At 62.0% G+C, this 16,958-nt stretch overlaps 1 protein-coding gene across 1 annotated transcript; it reads left to right on the top strand.

Annotated features, from left to right (window-relative positions):
• The first annotated feature begins 554 nt into the window (after nucleotides 1–554).
• On the top strand, nucleotides 555–16,876 carry Dusp8 (dual specificity phosphatase 8). The gene is made up of 7 exons (XM_026379993.2): nucleotides 555–663; nucleotides 6,106–6,427; nucleotides 7,852–7,990; nucleotides 11,977–12,143; nucleotides 12,786–12,945; nucleotides 13,155–13,278; nucleotides 13,493–16,876. The coding sequence occupies exons 2-7, from the start codon at nucleotides 6,197–6,199 to the stop codon at nucleotides 14,541–14,543; spliced, it is 1,872 nt and encodes a 623-aa protein (XP_026235778.2). The 5' UTR covers nucleotides 555–663; nucleotides 6,106–6,196; the 3' UTR covers nucleotides 14,544–16,876.
• The last annotated feature ends 82 nt before the right edge of the window (nucleotides 16,877–16,958 follow it).

Raw genomic sequence — 16,958 nt, 5'->3', positions numbered from 1 at the left:
CCTAGGCTGGAAAGGCTTCCTGGTGGTGGGGTCCCCAGTACCGCCGCCGGTCGCCCGGGCCAGGGACCGGGACGCCGCGTAGCTCCTTTAAGAGCCGGTGCCAGGTGAGAGCGGAGGGCGGTGGCGGCGAGCCCCGGCACCCCCGCCCCCGCGGCCGCCGCCTCTAATCTGCACTCGGGGCCGGGGCACGGCTGACGTCATCTGCCCTCGAGCTGCGCGTGCTGATTGGCTGCAGGTGACGTCAGGGGCTTTTTCGCTCGGCATGACCTAATCCCCGCTGGCGGCCCCGCCCTCCGCCCCGGGCCTGTCACTCGCTGCTCCCGAGGCTGCTGAGCCGGCTCCGCGGCCCCCGCCCCACCCGGACGCCGGAGCCCGAGCCCGGGCCGAGCTGAGCCGGAGCCGCCGGCCGCGCCCGCCGAGTTGCGGGCTGGGATGCGCGCCGCGAGCGCGCGTGCCCGCCCGCAGTGCGCGCTCTCCGGCTCGAGCGAGCGCTCCCCGCGGCGGCGGCGGCGGCGGCGAGGGCGGCGGCGACGCGGCCAGTGCGCCCCCCCGGCCCCTGCCCCGGCTGCGCGGCCCCCGGGCGGGCCCATGGGCGGCGCAGCGGAGCGAGCGCCCTGAGTGCGGCGCGGGTCCCGGTGCGTCCCGGCGGTGAGAGAGAACCAGGTGAGCGGGGCGCCGGGCCCGGCGGGGAGCGGGAGAACCGGTGGGGAGGGGTCGACCCAAGCCCCCGACACCCGCGCAGCGTCGAGGTCTCTCGGCGGGCGCCCGGGAGGAGGCGGCCCCAGCCCTCGAGCGTAGGGCTAGGGCCCAGCCCCGGCCTCGGCTCGCTGGGTACGCTCTGCGGACCCCCGCCCGGCTCAACGCCCGGGGGCCGCTTTGCTTCTTCCCGAAATTCCTTCTTATTTGGGGGGGACGTGAATTAAGGACCCAGATGGGTTATTTGATGCAAACGTAGAGCTGTCGGAGCCCCTACGCCTCATCCCCTTTGGGGGCCAGAATGGGAGAAGGTCGTCCTTTGCGGGTAGGAGATGTGGAGCCTGGGCCGGCCATAGGAAAAACGGTCTTTGGCTCGCAGGAAGCCTCAGGAAAGGGTTCGGTCCACATCTGCGCGGGGAGAACCTGCAGGCTGCTCCACACCCGCACCTTGGGGTGCTCAGCCTATGCGGAATAAAGACCATCCTTGCCGGCTGCAGAAGCAGACGCGGTGCTGGGGGAGGGGCCGGCTCAGCCAGCCTCCTAGGCCTTCTGCCCACCTGGGGAGGGGTGCAGGCCAGCTGCAGGGTGCCGACCAGCCTGGCCAGGAGAGGGAGGAGCCACAATAGACCCAGCCCCCACCAAGTCATCCCTGCTGGGAGAATTTGCTTTCTGACCTCCTGCTGCAAAGGTGCGCTGGATTTGCCAGGGAGTTGGGGGCCTTGGTGGTGCTGTGATGCGGTTGGAGGTATTCTGGGACGGAGGAAGCGGGTGGCACGCTCGGCTTAGCCCTGCGGTGCTCTGTTGTGCATTTCAGGATGGGGTGGGGTGTCGCCAGGCAGGAGAGCAGCCCTCTGTGCTGCATGCCCCTGCCCGAGGGGTCAGTGTAGAAGCACAGAGGACCCCCACAGACCATCTCACACCTGCTTGCTCCCAGAGCAGCCTTCCGAATTAGGGTGGCCTGCAGTGCCTGGCTCTGCACAGGGAGGACAGAGTTCTGTGTATTTGCTCTTCAGTTGACAAGCACCTGCCCCATGGGCAGATCATGTGACCAGAAGGTAGAAGTTCATCCTTAGGTCTGACTGAAATACCTGCAGTGGGGCCTCAGGAGAGTTGCTGGGCAGTTCTCTTCCCTGTGCCCTCAGCCTTTGGGGAGGCTACCCCTGGGAGCAGAGTTCTGTGAGCAGAGATGCAGAGAGTGCTTCCAGTCCTCCTGGGTCAGGACTCCTCCAGGCATCTCTTCTCTTGGGCTCATGCTGATGTCTGGACCCAAAAGTTTCAACTGCATTGGAGACCCAGGAGAGAGTCTGGCTGGTCCGTGGCAGGTCTGGGGAGGCCTTGGTAGGCAGCTTAGAGAAAGCAGGGAAGGGTCCAAACTCACAGCAAGGGAGCGATGGCTCTGGTCACAAGACTTCAAGGACTGAGGCCACCTCTGGGCTGCTTGGGACAGTGACCGACTGAAGCCCTGCAGATGGGGGGGCTGCAAGGGCCAGGTGGGAGTGGAGGGAAACTTCTGGCCTCCCTCTCAAAGGCCTACTTGCTGTGCCTCTCCCACCCCAGGCTGGGCCCACTCCTGTTCCTGGGAACTGAGGTGGCTTCCATGCCACTCTCCAGTCCAGTGCTGGCTCTGCGTGGCCTTACCATTGTCCCAGCCAAAGCAGACTATGTCCCCACTTGCCCCAGGGAGCTGAGGGGAGGGAGAGGCAAGAGCACTGGACTGACCCTTGTGAGCACTGGAACCTCTGTCTCCTGGATGACCCCTCCAATCTCTCTTCCTGGCCTCCAGAGGTGCCCCTAGTGAGCCAGCATCTCAGCAGCTCAGTTCTCCATCATCAGTTCTTGTCTGAGCAGGGGAAGGGAGACACCATCCCTGTCCTCCAGTGGCTGATGGCTCTGGGAGCCATCTCTAGAGGTAGTGAGTTCCCTCTCACTAGGTGTAAGCAGGAGGTAGCTTGGTGAGTGTGCTATCAGTTGTGGCAGGCCCCAGCACTTGACTGTTGCTAGTCACTTTTGCGCTCAGGCACAAGAATGCTGTGTGGAGGCCTGAGGTGTAGGAGTCAGTGTGTGAGGTCTCAGAGCTAGTACCTGGGGTACAGGTGTACTGAGATGCTCAGGGATTTTGGTATGCAGAGGGTGAGCACGTGTGTGTGAATATGCACAGGGGCGTGTGCACACTCTGGCACCTCATGTGTACGCACCTGCATCCCTGTGAGAGTAATTACACACGGGAAGAGTTAGATTGTAGGCCATCCAGGTTCAGCGGTGTGCAAGGGGTGTGTGTCTTCCTGCGTCTGCAGAGGGCAGTGTGGCCCAGGAGCCAGGCTGTGAGGGAGCTGGAAGGTCATAGCCTGGGACACTGGACTTGGGGCCCCCTTTCCTCTGAGCCCTCCAGACTCTACCTGCAGGTCTTGCCCCACTAGGACCTCCTCTTGCCCACACCAGGCTCTGAAATAGCAGGGTGACAGCCGTTCTCCCACCCTGGTTCCCAGGTTCCTAGGTTCCCAGGAATGGGGTATGGGTCAGACCTGGGGGGGCTTGATGGGGTGCTGGCCTGCCTCAGTTCCCCCTGCTTGTCCTAACCCTGCTGACCTGCCCAGGGCTGACCCAACCTCTCCACTCCCCACCTACTCAGCCCAGCTCTGGACTCTGATCAGAGCATCTGGTGAAGGCCAAAGGGGAGGGCCTGTCCACCCCCCAGCATGCACCCTGGGGGCACCAGGGTGCAGAGATTTCTGCAGGAGGGTGTGCTCTGGCCAGACCTTCCCCATGCTGACAAGAAAGCCTGGAGGAGGCAGGCGGGAGCCGGTGAACTGCAGTGCGAGGTGGATCCTGGGAATTAAGACTAGGTAGGGCAGGGTGGGGGACGGGCTTCCTCACTGGCTGGGGCCAGTGCCGGCCCAGCTACAGGGCACCTGCTGTGAGGAGTGGGAGCCAGCGGGGAGGGGCGACCTGCGGCTCAGCAGAGCAGAGCAGCCTGCGCTGTGGCTGCTGTGGCAGGAGCAGCCGTTGCCTGGCACCTCTGCGGTTGCCATGGTGACGATGGAGGTGCTAAGTTGCTAATGAGTCCCCCTTGGCTGCAAATAACAATACTGGAGTGGCTAACAGGGCCAAGCCTCAGCTCCGAGGGTTCCTGGGAGGCAGGGCAGGGACCAGGTACTAGGCCTTGAGCCCCCTGCCCACCTCTCCAGCTCCCACCCAGGGCCCTGCAACCAGACTTGCCCTGCCCTGCCCTGCCCTGCCCTCTGGGTCAGGCCTTCCACCACCACCCTCCTAGGCCTGCGCTGGTTGCCTGTCTTCTGAATGGGCACCTGCCCAGCCCAGCTTCCTTCAGGGCTGCGTCAGGGCCAGGGCCTGTGAGTGTCCTTCTGTACTGGGCGTTCTCTGCTTCAGGTGAGAGCACTGCCCACTTGGCAGGTGAGGATGTTGAGGCTCTGGGGTGGCAAGCCTGGGGACCCCCAGCCCCCAGTGCCCCTACCTCACTGTGGCCTGCTCTGGCTCTAGCCACCCAGGGCAGAAGTTCTGCCCAGGCCTGCACAAGCTGTTCTCTCTGGTCCAGAAGACCTGCTGGCCCTTCACCAACTTGTACAGGATTCAGGTTAGAATTGAGGAGAACTTCCCAAGACAGTTCATATAGGAATTAAATCTGTAGGCAGGGCCCCCTTCAGGAGGCAGCAATCCCCTCAGCAAGTCGGCAGGAAGCCCCTCACTCAGCAGGCAGGGATTGTCACTGTTGAACTGGCCCCAGGGGAGAGGGGGGGAGAGGCTCAATCCTGGCCTTCCCCCAGTGGAGGAATGAGGAGAGGTGGAGGCATGGGAATCAGTGAGTGGCACTCCCGGTCCCCATGCCCACAGTTTTGTGGCTCAGCATAGGGCTACCCACCTGGCCTAGTGAGGCCAGCTGCGGCAGGGCAGGAGGGGACAGGTCAGGGGCTGAGCTGCAAGTGCCCAAGGAAAGGGGTTCTGGGGGTGGCCAGGGGCAGCAGGGCTCCATCCTGCCCCACTACATCTGTTGGTGGTGTGTCGAGGCTCCTCTGTACCCGCCTAGCTACTCTGCCCCCCTCTCTGGGATTCTGCCGACAGCCCTCACCCACTGGCCTACGAGCTGACCCAGAGGATAGAGACCCAGTGGCAGCTGTCGCTGTGGTCCCCAGCTTCATGAAGCTGTTTGTAATGTTTTGAGGTCAGGTGTGCCACTCCAGGGCCCCACGTGGCTGTGGTTTGAGGGCCCATTGAGGGGGTTTTGCCCACCTTGTCCCTCTGCTACAGGCTCTGGGGTATGCCCTGGGCTGGGACAGATAGGGTACCGTACAGACCTCCACTGAAAGGCTACCATGGCACTGGGGGGCCGGAGCCACGCGGGCCACCCAGGACCCTGGGTTCTGTCCAGCCTCCTTGTGTGTGACCTGGGTGGGCCTCACCCCTGCCCTGAGCCTCCTTTTCCCCCTCTGTAAAGCAGACTTGTCATCTCTGACACCGTGTCTGCTAAGGGGCTGTGAGGCTTGAGGGCACCTACAGAAAGGCCAGTGCTGGCCGGTAACAGGGGATATAGGACTTGACACCAAGCCTGCAGGAAGGGCTTCCAGTGTCCCCAGGTGCCCGCCACCTCTAAACACCCCTCAGCCTGAGGACATTTGGGGCCATTCTGAGGACCTCCGGCACCTGACCTTCATGTGCAGGCTGCCCCTAAGGGGCCCTGAGACCCCAGGCCGCCGCTGCACCAAGCACCGCCCCACACACCCCACAGGGGCCATGCACTCACCCCCACCCCTTTGTGCAGCAGGTAGCGTGGACCAAACCTCAGCCTGCAGAACTGGGACAGTGCCGTCCCTGTCCTCACATCCAGGCTCCTCCTCCAGCACCCTGGCCTTCAGCATCCAGGAGCCAGAGCCAGCAGAGGCAGTCCCAGCCCCCGCCCCCCACCAGGGTGGGGATTATCGGCTCAGAGAGCTGCCCTTGGAGATGAGCCTCTAGGGATTGGCCTGGTGGCACTGTGCCAGGGAAGGAGGGCAGGGGCAAGGGCAGCTAGCTGGGCAGAGGGCAGAGGGGCAAGGGCAAGCTCTGGACCCGTCTTGCTCGGGGAGGGTAGATAAGAAGAGGACAACGGGGCAGAGGTTCCAGGACAGAGGAGTGTAGCTGCAGGCCAGGGTGCAGAGGAAGGACCCTGGCCAGTGACCTTTTTCTGGGTCCCTCTTACCCTCCTCTGCCTCCTTGTGCCTTGAGCAGCTGCTGATGCCAGGACTGGACAGTGCCGAGGCTGGACAGGGTCTCCTGTGTCCTCCACCCTGGGTGAGACTGATGCGTCTGGGACAGAGTGCTCCAGGGTGCACGTCCGGGTTCCAGCCCCAGCCTGCCCAGGAGTCTCTGGCCACCCCCGGGGCCGGTGGCGCTGCTGACAGCCTGCCTCTCCCTCAGGTCTGGCACCATGCACTAGGGCAGTCTCCACGCCGCAAGGCCGTACCCTCCTCACTTCAGGGTCACCCTCCCCACCACACACTGCCCCACCATGGCCGGGGACCGGCTCCCGAGGAAAGTGATGGACGCCAAGAAGCTGGCCAGCCTGCTGCGAGGCGGGCCTGGGGGGCCTCTGGTCATTGACAGCCGCTCCTTTGTGGAGTACAACAGCTGGCACGTGCTGAGCTCCGTCAACATCTGCTGCTCCAAGCTGGTGAAGCGGCGGCTGCAGCAGGGCAAAGTGACCATCGCGGAGCTCATCCAGCCCGCTGTGCGCAGTCAGGTACCCTTCACCTGTCCCTGAGAGTGTCCCCGTCACCTCTTAGTGCACAGCGGAACCTCCTCGGCCCCTGAACCCCCACTGGGCTCCTCCACGCTCTCAGGTTCTCTTGCTCATCTGCCAGCCTCCTGCCCACTCAGATCACCGAGGCGGTGGGCTTGCCACACCGAGGGTTAGCCCCTCACGGGGTACAGAGAACGACGAGAGACACAGGGGCCTGGGGGCTGACACACACGCAGGCCCACCTGGGTGGCCACTCTGACTGCCATGAGGGCAGGAGGAGTGGTCTGGGGCCCACGCTGAGCAGTCCCTCAGGCTAGCATCCCAGTCCTTCCCTCACCCCCGGGGTCTTCAGTGAGCCAGAATTCTCTCTGTGGCCCCCCAGGAATGTCCTTGCAGGAAGGAACAGTTCATTTGGACAGTCCATTTCTCCTCAGAACCACTGAATCCAGCTACTAGGGAGGGACGCTGAGCCAGTGACCTGTGTGAGCAGCAGCAACCCCCCCTACCACCTGAGGTTGGAGCAGCCTGGAGGCTGAGGGAGCATCCTGGTCACAGTTCTTCCCCACTGCAGGCCGGGATGTGAGAGGAGCCGGGGGGGATGGCTGCTTGACAGGAGTCCCCACTCAAGGCCAGAATGGCTCCCCCGTGGCTCCAGTGAAGGGAATCCTGTGATTAATCACCCCCCCATGAGGACTCCCGGCCAGAGTGCAATCCCATTGGCTGCCGATGACATCATCCAGCCAGGGTTGGTGGCTCAGCTGGCTTAAGGACTGAGTGTGCTTGGGGGTGGGGACCTCAGCCTGTCTGAGCAAAAATGCTCAACATCTGGCCCCAAGACTGGCCCGTGGGGTAGGGAGGAGGGCAGCAGGAGCCCCAGGCCTGCGTCCTGGCTAGGCAGGTGGGGTCCCCTGCAGCCTCAGTTCCTCCTTCTAGGGGCTGGAGGGGAGAGGAGTCAGGTGGGCTAGCAGTCAGCTCACTGAGCCTGGACCCAGGGCACTGCTTTGAAATCCAAGAAACATGCTTCCAAGATCCTGAGGATGGCTCAGCCACCCTGGAAGCCAGCTCAGACCCCATACATGTGGCACAGGACCTGTCACTCTCCTGTGTCTCCAACATGGGCCTGGCCACAGTGGACAGCCACTCTGTCTGTTTCCTTCATCAGGAGCCCCTCTGTCTTTCCCTGGTCTGATGCCTGTCCGCAAGGCCATGGGTGTTTGCACCTGCCCAGGTGGGGTATGTGTGTGTGTGTGTCTGGGCAGGTGAAGGAGAATGTGTGAGGTTGTGGCGGCACCTGCCCACCCTCAGGGAGCCAGGTGACAGCACCCCCTCCTCTGGGCCTCTGACCCCTCACTCTGTCCCTGAACCAGAGGCAACAGGCAGTGGAAGGACACAGGGCACCTGACCTCTGCCCTCACGGCCCCCAGGTGGAGGCCACGGAACCACAGGACGTGGTGGTCTATGACCAGAGCACACGGGACGCCAGTGTGCTGGCAGCAGACAGCTTCCTGTCCATCCTGCTCAGCAAGCTGGACGGCTGCTTCGACAGTGTGGCCATCCTCACAGGTGAGCTCGAAGGGGCCCCTGCCGGGACACCTTCTCCTCTTTCCCCCTGTCTCCTTGGCTGGGATGGGGTGTCCAAGGAGGCCAGTGTCTGCTGGGCCAGTGGGGAGGCTTCAGTGCCTCTAGTTCTCACGCTTCAGGACCTGTGTGACCTGGGCCTGCCACCATGGTCAGCAGGTAGAAAGGTAGACAGGAGGAAACCCCAAGGCTAGTTCTTTTAGAGCAGGGCCAGGGACCCAAGCTCTGGGTCACAGGGCAGAGGCAGAGGCCCCGCCCTTGGGAATCTGTCTGAGCTAGAACTGGTCTGTACCCAGGGGGTCTCCCTGAAGGCCACAGCTGACCACAGATTGCTTAGCAACAGCCTGCTTAGCCAGGGCTGCTGCCTGGGGTTACCTGTTCTGCAGCAGCAGCCTCGCCCTGTGACTCCACACTGGAGACTGAAAGCCCCTGGCGCGCACACACACACACACACACACACACACGCACACACGCACACTCACAGGCAATGGTGAGAGGGATTCTGTGGGATCTACTTCCTGGGGAGGTGGCCCAGGTCCCAGAGGAGCCAGATGGAGCTGGTGTGTCCCAGGAATGCCCACGCTCCCCCCCTGGGTCTGAGGTCTTCATCAGCATTCCTGCAACCCAACCTCTGTGCACCACGGGGTGTAGCAGGCAGGTGGAGAGTGGAGGCTCAAGACAGCACATACCCTCCCTGTGGGGGACAGTGGGATGGCCAGCAAATAACCAGGCTGGCCCTCTGGCTTTGGTACCTAGCAGGCACAGTGGCCCCCAACCCAGGCCTTGGGGACCTGCAGACCACATTAGTCAGGCTGCTGGGCAGGCCTCCTGAGGGGCATCTAGGAGGCCTGGGGTTCTGTACCGCATGCAAGGTACTTGCTATAGTCTCTTGTGTCTGAATGAGTTGACACCCACCCTGCAGTCACTGTGCTGGACACCTGGCAATTGCAGCCATGTGTCCCACTTGTGATGTCTGGGGGCATTGGTGGTTTGCGGTGCCTGTGTGTGAACTGGGGACCCATAAGCACAGCACAGAGCTGCACACCCTGGAATCCAGTCCTCTTCCCCTAGGTTACCATTGGGAGGCCAAGTCAGAATGGAGGGAGGGAGGAGTCCTGGGCCTAACAGGAGCCCTTCTGGGTCCAGCTTGCCACCCTCACCAGGAGTGGGAGCCATGAGGCTTTTCTGAGAGTCAGAAGTGTGTCGAGAACACACCTCCCTGACCTGCTTAGGGAGGGGGCCAGCGCTCAGAAGGGCCTGCCTCCCTGGGGGTACAGGGTGGGAGGCTGGGGTTTGCCTGGAGGGCATGGCTGATCTTGTCTGTCCCCTACCCCACTCAGCTCTCAGCTTCCACCTGCTCTTCCCATTCTGAATATCCATCCCCACAAGGTTTACATCTGTCCCCAGTTCTCTAAGGGCCAAGCCAGGAAGGAGGCATGGTCCCATCACATGAGGTGGGCTCATGGTGACACCAAGTCAGGACTCGAGTTCAGGACTCACAGGCCTTGCCCACCAGCCCTCCTCCCTAAGGTGGGCACAGCCCCTGCTCTGAGCCAGCCCTCCTCTGAGCAGAGAGAAGGAGGGGAGTGGGGAGTAGGGAGGGAGCTGCCTGCTGTGACCACCAGCTGGGGTGCCTGGTCCCCGCTCCTCTGTTGTTCACCCCGGACCCCTCCTGGGCCCGGAGGGGAGGAGTGCCAGGAAGAGGAGGATGGCCCAGTGGAGGGAAGGGGACGCCCTGGCAGGGCAGATCTGCGGCAAGCAGGAGCAGCACCGTTGATCCAGGGTCTGCTACTGTGACCCAGCCCCCACTCCACCGCTGTCCTGTCCAGCAGGGGCAGGGACAGGAGAGGGCCTAGCTCTTCAAAGCAGCAGTGTGCCTTCCCTGGAGCCAGTGCCTGCTGGAGTGTCGGTCCTACAGAAGGAGGGCAGGTAGTATCACGATAGTGCCCCCAACCCAGCCCTTGCAGCCCAGTCCAGACACCCCAGAAGGCCCTCTACCCCCACAGGAGCTGCAGCAAGAGCCCTCCCTGAGTCCAGAGGGACTGGGAACCCTTCCGGGCTCTGTGCTCCCATGCAGGCAGCTGCGAGTCTGGGACCCTGTTCTCAGGACAGCAGGAAAGGTGAACGTGGGGTCTGTCTGGCGGCACACAGGCCAGTACCTGCCCTTTGGCGTGTGTCTGAGATTTCCTTGTGGCTAGCAGGTGTGCCCTCCATGACCCCAGAGAACAGGCAGCCTTGGTGGGCTGTAGGAAGGTGTCCTTGGGAAATGGCTGGAGGCTAGGGAGGCTCCTAGGCCCCACAGAGACCCACTCACTAAAGTCTGGTGCCCCTTCCTTGCCAGAACATCCCCAAAGCCTGGACAGCTCTGAAATCCTGAAACCTGGAGACTCTTTAGAAACACCCAACTTGCCTGGCTCTGCCTGGGGGTCCTGGGAGGCTTCCCTGGGACATGGCTGAGAAGGCTACCAGGTGGCCACACCTGCCAGAACTTCCCTGCTTTGGGAGGAGACGGGGGTGGGAGGACTCTGATGGAACCCACACCCCATGCTGTGGCCTGCTCCTTCCTGTCCAGCCAGCAGTTCCTAAGGAAGGAACCACTTCTCCTCCAAAGCTAGGGCCTGAATGCCCCCAGGTCATCTCCATGCCCCCTCCAAGTCAAGCCTTCTTTGGGTGTTAAGGAAGCCCACACAGCACACATTCTGGGTGGATATTGTATCAGCCGTCTGTGAGCTGGACCAGGGTGAGGCCAAAGTACCAGACTTCTCTGTCCTCAAGAAGTGTGGAGGTCCCTGGCACCCACTCCTGAAGACCAGGGCAGGAAATAGCATGGGTATTCCCAGGCCCAAGACCCTGCCTCCACTTTCCTGCCCTTTCCCATGGGATGGGGTGGGTCTGAGCCATTGTCTCATGTGCTAGATAATCGGTTGAGGCCAGAAACAGGAACCCACTTGCTATGAGGGTTGTCTCCCAAGAAATGTGGACACCCCGGGGAATTCTAGACAGGTCTCAGCTTGCCCTATCAAGAACTGGTGGCCACTGGATGGGTGCTGCCCAGTGCCTGGTCAGACTCAGCAGTCACCCCAGCCAGGTCAGGTGTGGCCAGGTCCATTCTCCTGTCTCCCTAGTCATTCTTATCTTTGAGCTGCACAGCAATGCTGTGTGGCAGGCAGGATAAGGAAACTGAGGCCAGAGGCCTGCTCTGCCCCGTGTGGCTGAGTCAGACACACCAGGGTCCCCTGCTTGAGTCTCTTCAGCCGTCAGTGGAGGGTTCCCTTCACAGTCTGGGGCCTGGGACTTGCCTGCACATGGAAGGTGGCAGGGCAGATGCTCCCTGTGCCCAGGTTTCTCCTCTTGGTGGAACAGAGCTCCGACCCGAACACAGATATCCCTGTGGGCTATGCCAATCCTAGTGGGTGATGTCATGCCCGGGGCAGAAGCCCTTACCTCGGAGGCCTGGCACCAGAGCCCAGGTGTGGGGCTGCCAGCCAAGTGGAGTCAGGGAGGGATTGCATCAGTGCAGCAGAGGAGACGGAAGGCCTGGCCTGGCCCTGGGCCAGCGGTGTGCTGGGACTGAGGAGGGTGCTTCTCCCCAAGCTGTGTGACCCTGGCCCTCAACAGGAGACCCTGTGGAGGTCTGAGCCAGCCCTTGCCTGGACCATCGCATGCTGTGCTAGCTGGCCACCTCGACCCCACATTTATGGGCATCACCACAGTGGGGCCATCCCTTAATTAGTATGAGAAGGAATGTGGGCGTAGGTGCAGGCTGTAAGTGGGCGGCAGCACGCGCCCCCAGCGTGGCAGAGAGGCCTGCCAGCAGGAGACCAGGTACCTGGGCCAGAGGCTGGCTGGCCAGCTCTGCGCAGGGTCGGTGGGGTGTGGCTGAGCTGCGGCAGCGGATGCAGTGCCCGGGCTCTCTCTCCTGCCCCAGCTGGCCAGCCGGCCTGACGTGCCTCCCGTGCCTCCTCCTACAGGCGGGTTTGCCACCTTCTCCTCCTGCTTCCCTGGCCTCTGCGAGGGCAAGCCTGCCACCCTGCTGCCCATGAGCCTCTCCCAGCCCTGCCTGCCTGTGCCCAGTGTGGGCCTGACCCGCATCCTGCCTCACCTCTACCTGGGCTCTCAGAAAGACGTCCTGAATAAGGTGTGTGCACCGCTAGGGATTCTGGCTGACAAGGGAAAGAAGCAGGGGTTCAAGAGCTAACTCCTGGGGTAGCCTGGGGGAGGAAGAGGGAAGGGGCGATGGATGAACCAGGGTGGGAGAGCATGTGGTGGGGGCACAAGACAACAGAGGGCCCCAGCCCCACATAGCGGAGCAGGGCATGGGGGAGGTACCAGCAGGGCTGGGTGGAGAGGCAGGCTCCCAGCCCCTTCCATGGTGGAGCTGGAGCCCGCATGCCAAACTGCTGATGTCACTGGGCCCCTGCCAGCTCTGAAAGAATCCCGTGTTTTAAAAATGGTGACAAGGGAAAAGGGTAAAGCCACCGCCCAGGCAACCATGAAATTCCTGGGAGCCTACCGCAGACTGTGGGCGGAGCTGCAGGGAGGCCAGCGGTCCCCCAGCTCCAGCTCCAGGCCTTTGGGCTCTGTCATGGAGATGGGAGGGAGCTCCTAGGCCCAGCCCCTTCCACATGGCCAGAACCAGGACCAACTGGGGCTTGGGATCTAGGCTCAGGAGCACCCCAACACTCACGGCCTTCAGGCTGCAGAGAGGAAGAGCGTCTAACCCCACCAGGGGGCTCTCTTTTCTCTGCCACCTCTTCAACCCATCCTCCTTCCCCTCCAGGATCTGATGACCCAAAATGGAATAAGCTATGTCCTCAATGCCAGCAACTCCTGCCCCAAGCCAGACTTCATCTGCGAGAGCCACTTCCTGCGCATCCCCATCAATGACAACTACTGCGAGAAGCTGCTGCCCTGGCTGGACAAGTCCATCGAGTTCATTGGTGAGGCTGGGTGCTGCTGCTCCCCTCCCAGGAGGGCAAGTCGAGACAGAGGGGAGGCCAGGCACTGTGGCCACTCTGCTCAGGCCAGGGAGGGGTCCCTGAAAAGTAGCTGGGACTGTTGATACAGGTGTGTGTGGGGGGTGCTACCAAAGGGATGGAGGGGCCTAGCAATTTCAGCTTTCACTTGGTCCCCATGGTTCTGCTCCCAGATAAAGCCAAGCTGTCCAGCTGCCAAGTCATCGTCCACTGTCTGGCTGGCATCTCCCGCTCTGCCACCATCGCCATCGCCTATATCATGAAGACCATGGGCATGTCCTCTGATGATGCCTACAGGTATTGCACTCCTCCTGGGTTCCAGGTGCTTGAACTCAGCAACCTATGGCCCACAGCATCCCCTGCCTTCCCCTCTCCACCCACTGGCATCCGAATGGCCCAACCTCCTGCCCTGGCCAGGAAGGGGAAGTCGAAGTCTGTGGGCACACATCAGTTGATGTGTGGGACCTGGTGAGAGCCTCTCCCACTGACTACCTCTCCTTGCCCACTCCAGGTTTGTGAAGGACCGGCGCCCATCCATCTCGCCCAACTTCAACTTCCTGGGCCAGCTGCTGGAGTATGAGCGGAGCCTGAAGCTACTGGCTGCCCTGCAGGGTGATGCGACCCACCCTGGGACCCCTGAATCCCTCCCAGGCCCTGCGGCAGGGGTCCCACTGCCCCGGCTGCCACCACCTACCTCAGAGAGCGCTGCGACGGGGAACGCAGCGACTACCGCAGCCAGGGAGGGCAGCCCAAGCACCGGTGGGGAGGCCCCAGTGCCCATGGCACGGGCTACCAGCGCACTACAGCAGGGCCTCCATGGCCTACACCTCTCCTCCGACCGCCTCCAAGATACCAACCGCCTCAAGCGTTCCTTCTCGCTGGACATCAAGTCCGCCTACGCCCCCAGCCGGCGGCCAGAATGCCCCGGCCCGCCTGACCCTGGAGAGGCCCCTAAGCTCTGTAAGCTGGACAGCCCGTCGGGGGGTACGCTGGGTCTCCCCTCGCCCAGCCCGGACAGCCCGGACCCAGCACCCGAGGCGCGTCCACGTCCCCGCAGGCGGCCCCGACCTCCCTCTGGCTCTCCTGCTCGCTCCCCAGCTCATGGCCTTGGCCTGAACTTTGGCGATGCCGCCAGGCAGACTCCGCGGCATGGCCTCTCAGCCCTGTCGGCTGGACTGCCCGGACCAGGCCAGCCGGCTGGCGCAGGAACCTGGGCGCCTCCCCTGGATTCCCCAGGCACTCCGTCCCCAGACGGGCCCTGGTGCTTCAGCCCCGAGGGCGCACAGGGGGCGGGTGGCACGCGGTTCGCAGCCTTCAGCCGGGCAGGTGTACCAGGACCAGGCAGTGACCTGCGGCGGCGGGAGGCGGCCCGGGCTGAGCCCCGGGAAGCGCGGACCGGCTGGCCCGATGAGCCGGCCCCCGACACGCAGTTCAAGCGGCGCAGCTGTCAGATGGAGTTCGAGGAGGGCATGGTGGAGGGGCGCGCGCGCGGCGAGGACCTGGCCGGTCTGGGCAAGCAGGCCAGCTTCTCCGGAAGCGTGGAGGTCATCGAGGTGTCTTGACCCCTCCGTGGGGTCTCCGCGCCCCTCTGCTGTCCTCAGCACTCCAGGCTCAGCCGCCAGTAGCCGGACCCAGTATAAATATATATTATATATAATGCAAAGAAAGGTAAATGGTTTTACTGCGATTTTTATCGAGAAGTAAATATTTCGATTTTTTTATTTATTTAAGCTGTTCATTCTGGCAATGATTTGGCAACAGTGCAGGGCGGGCCTCGGAGCTCTATTTTTACTGTCTGGTATTTAACTGAAACACAGTTTCTAAGCAATAGGAGGCCACCTTCAGTTGCGAGCTGGGTGCCAGGCTGGGGCCCCTTCCCAATCCCTCCCCAGGAAACACTGCTGACCTTGCAAAGAGGCTGCCAGCTTTCATGCACTTTTTACTTAAGAAAAAGGGGAAAAAGGAGAAAAAAAAAAAAAAAAACTTTGCCACAAACTGAGCCGCAGAACCTCCCTTTCCCCTCCTCCTGCCTCCTTTCTCCCATCTCCCTTCTCTTCTCCCTTCTTGGGCTCTGCACCAAAGCCATAAGTGGGGGAGGGGCCCTGGGAGCTGGGGCCCTCCCAGGAGGTGCCAACCCCCAGCTCCAGGTGCCAAGTCTCGACTTGAGGAGCACCTTGCTGCCCACCACCCCATTGCTGTTCCCTGGCAGGTGTTGGTGAGCACTGGGTCCAATGGGGCTAGGGTTTTCAGAGGGGCTTAGCAAAGGGGACTCCAGGACAGGGACCGGGTTGGAAAGGGCTTCCCACTCCTGCCTGAGTCGCTCCGTTCCTCAGAATAGCTCCATTCAGAGGAGGCTGCTCCCATCTCCTCTCCTTGGGGATGCCCCCTAAAGCCCCTGTCCCCGGGGAACCCCAGTGAGAGACCTGGGTCAGGCAGGCTAGCCAGGGCTCTGGGCCCACCTGTGAGGAGGGCATGGGTTTAGGATCTTGTTCTGGGCTCTTCTCCAACCCAACACCAGCCTCAGGCAGGTCTTGGAATTCAGGTGGACACCCGCAGGCTGAGTGGCCTTGGAAGACAGGCCTGCCTTGCACAAGGAGTTCCCACCTGCCAAACCTGCATGCTTCCAGGGGATGGGGCCTCTGACCCTGGGTGAGCCATCCCAAGGCAGAGGAAGGCCCCAGACAGGAGCAGATGCTGGAGAAATCCCCTTTTCTGCCCCCACCCCCACAGGGGCCTCTCAGGAGAGAAACCCCCAGTACACCCCTTTCCCAGGGCACTCTCCCTGTATCTTCAAGGTGACATGCCAGCCCCACCCCCCAGGGGGCTTTTTGGCCCAGGAGGGCCAGCCTCGGGATAAAGGCAAAAGAGAAACCCCCATCACTGTCCCATACTCTCTAAGTCATAGGGACACAAGGCTTTGAGGGCAAGATACAGGTCCCTGCCCCTCAGGTGTCCTAGAGTCTAGGATTTGGCTGTCACCTTAGGAAGGGGCCAAGGGCTTGGCCAGAGGGAGGCTCACGCAGGACTGGCTCCTGTAGCAGGCCTGGGTCCTGCAGCCTGCTGCCCCCAACACCCCCTCGGCCTTGTCTTTCTATTTGTTCTTCATTTGACCTACACCCTGTGTTCCTGTTGTTCCTCCTCTCAGCAAAAGTCCTGTTCCTACTCCCTCTGTCCCACCCACCCTGTCCCCCCCAAAATAAGCTATCATTGTTGTATTTGCAATCTATGGATTAGAGGTTTAAGTATTTATTATTATTGGTTAATATTATTATTATTAATTATGTAAATTTGCCTCCTGTCTGTCGTGTTGGGTTTCTGAGGTGACCCTGGGTGTGGAGGATGCACTGGCTCCCCCCTCCTCGCCCCACCCCTGCTGTCCTGGAGACAGTGGTCTGGGGCCACTGGTTGAGCCCCCAAACTCTGGGGCAGGTCCCAAGGCCCCTTTCCTGCCCTCCCCAGGTGTGGCTTCTGTCCTGGGGTACATAGGGCTGGCAGCCTGTCTCTGCTCTCACTCTGTGACACTGGTCTTGGCTGCCACCTCCTGTATGCCAAGGAGGCTGGGCACAAGCTCTTCCCTGGTCCCTTTCCACCTACTGTCTGAGGTACGGAGGGGTCACTGGGTCCCATCCAAGCCTCGCCACCCATCCTATCCCACCCACCTGGCCACTGCCTGGCATTGAGATGGCCCAGAATGGACCTGGCCCCCTCCTATTATTTGCTGGAAAGTCCAGCGCAGGAGAAGCGGCCAGTCCCCCACCCAAGGCTCCCAGTCCCTGAGGACTGGGACGCCAGCCTGCTGCCCTTCAGACTCCTGCCTCCATGGGCTGCACTTTCCTGTTCCCTCCTTTTGTATTTGGAAACAATGTGCTGTAATAAATCCTAAGATGATGTTTTCCCAGAGCCTGGCTGCCTCTTTCTTCATGCAGGTGGTGGGTGGTGGTGGGGGTGGGGAGCAGTCTGGAAGCCCCCTGAGGCCA

This window comes from Urocitellus parryii, chromosome 4, assembly GCF_045843805.1.
Source record: "Urocitellus parryii isolate mUroPar1 chromosome 4, mUroPar1.hap1, whole genome shotgun sequence".
NCBI lineage: Eukaryota > Metazoa > Chordata > Mammalia > Rodentia > Sciuridae > Urocitellus > Urocitellus parryii.
This window is presented reverse-complemented; position numbering and strand designations above follow the sequence as displayed.

What these genes read in the sequence shown, in the direction of transcription:
- Dusp8 (XM_026379993.2), top strand. Translation starts at nt 6,197, where the DNA reads ATGGCCGGGGACCGGCTCCCGAGGAAAGTGATGGACGCCAAGAAGCTG. An exon ending in AGCCCGCTGTGCGCAGTCAG is followed by an intron (nt 6,428 to 7,851) that starts GTACCCTTCACC and finishes CACGGCCCCCAG; the next exon opens with GTGGAGGCCACGGAACCACA. An exon ending in CAAGTCCATCGAGTTCATTG is followed by an intron (nt 12,946 to 13,154) that starts GTGAGGCTGGGT and finishes TTCTGCTCCCAG; the next exon opens with ATAAAGCCAAGCTGTCCAGC.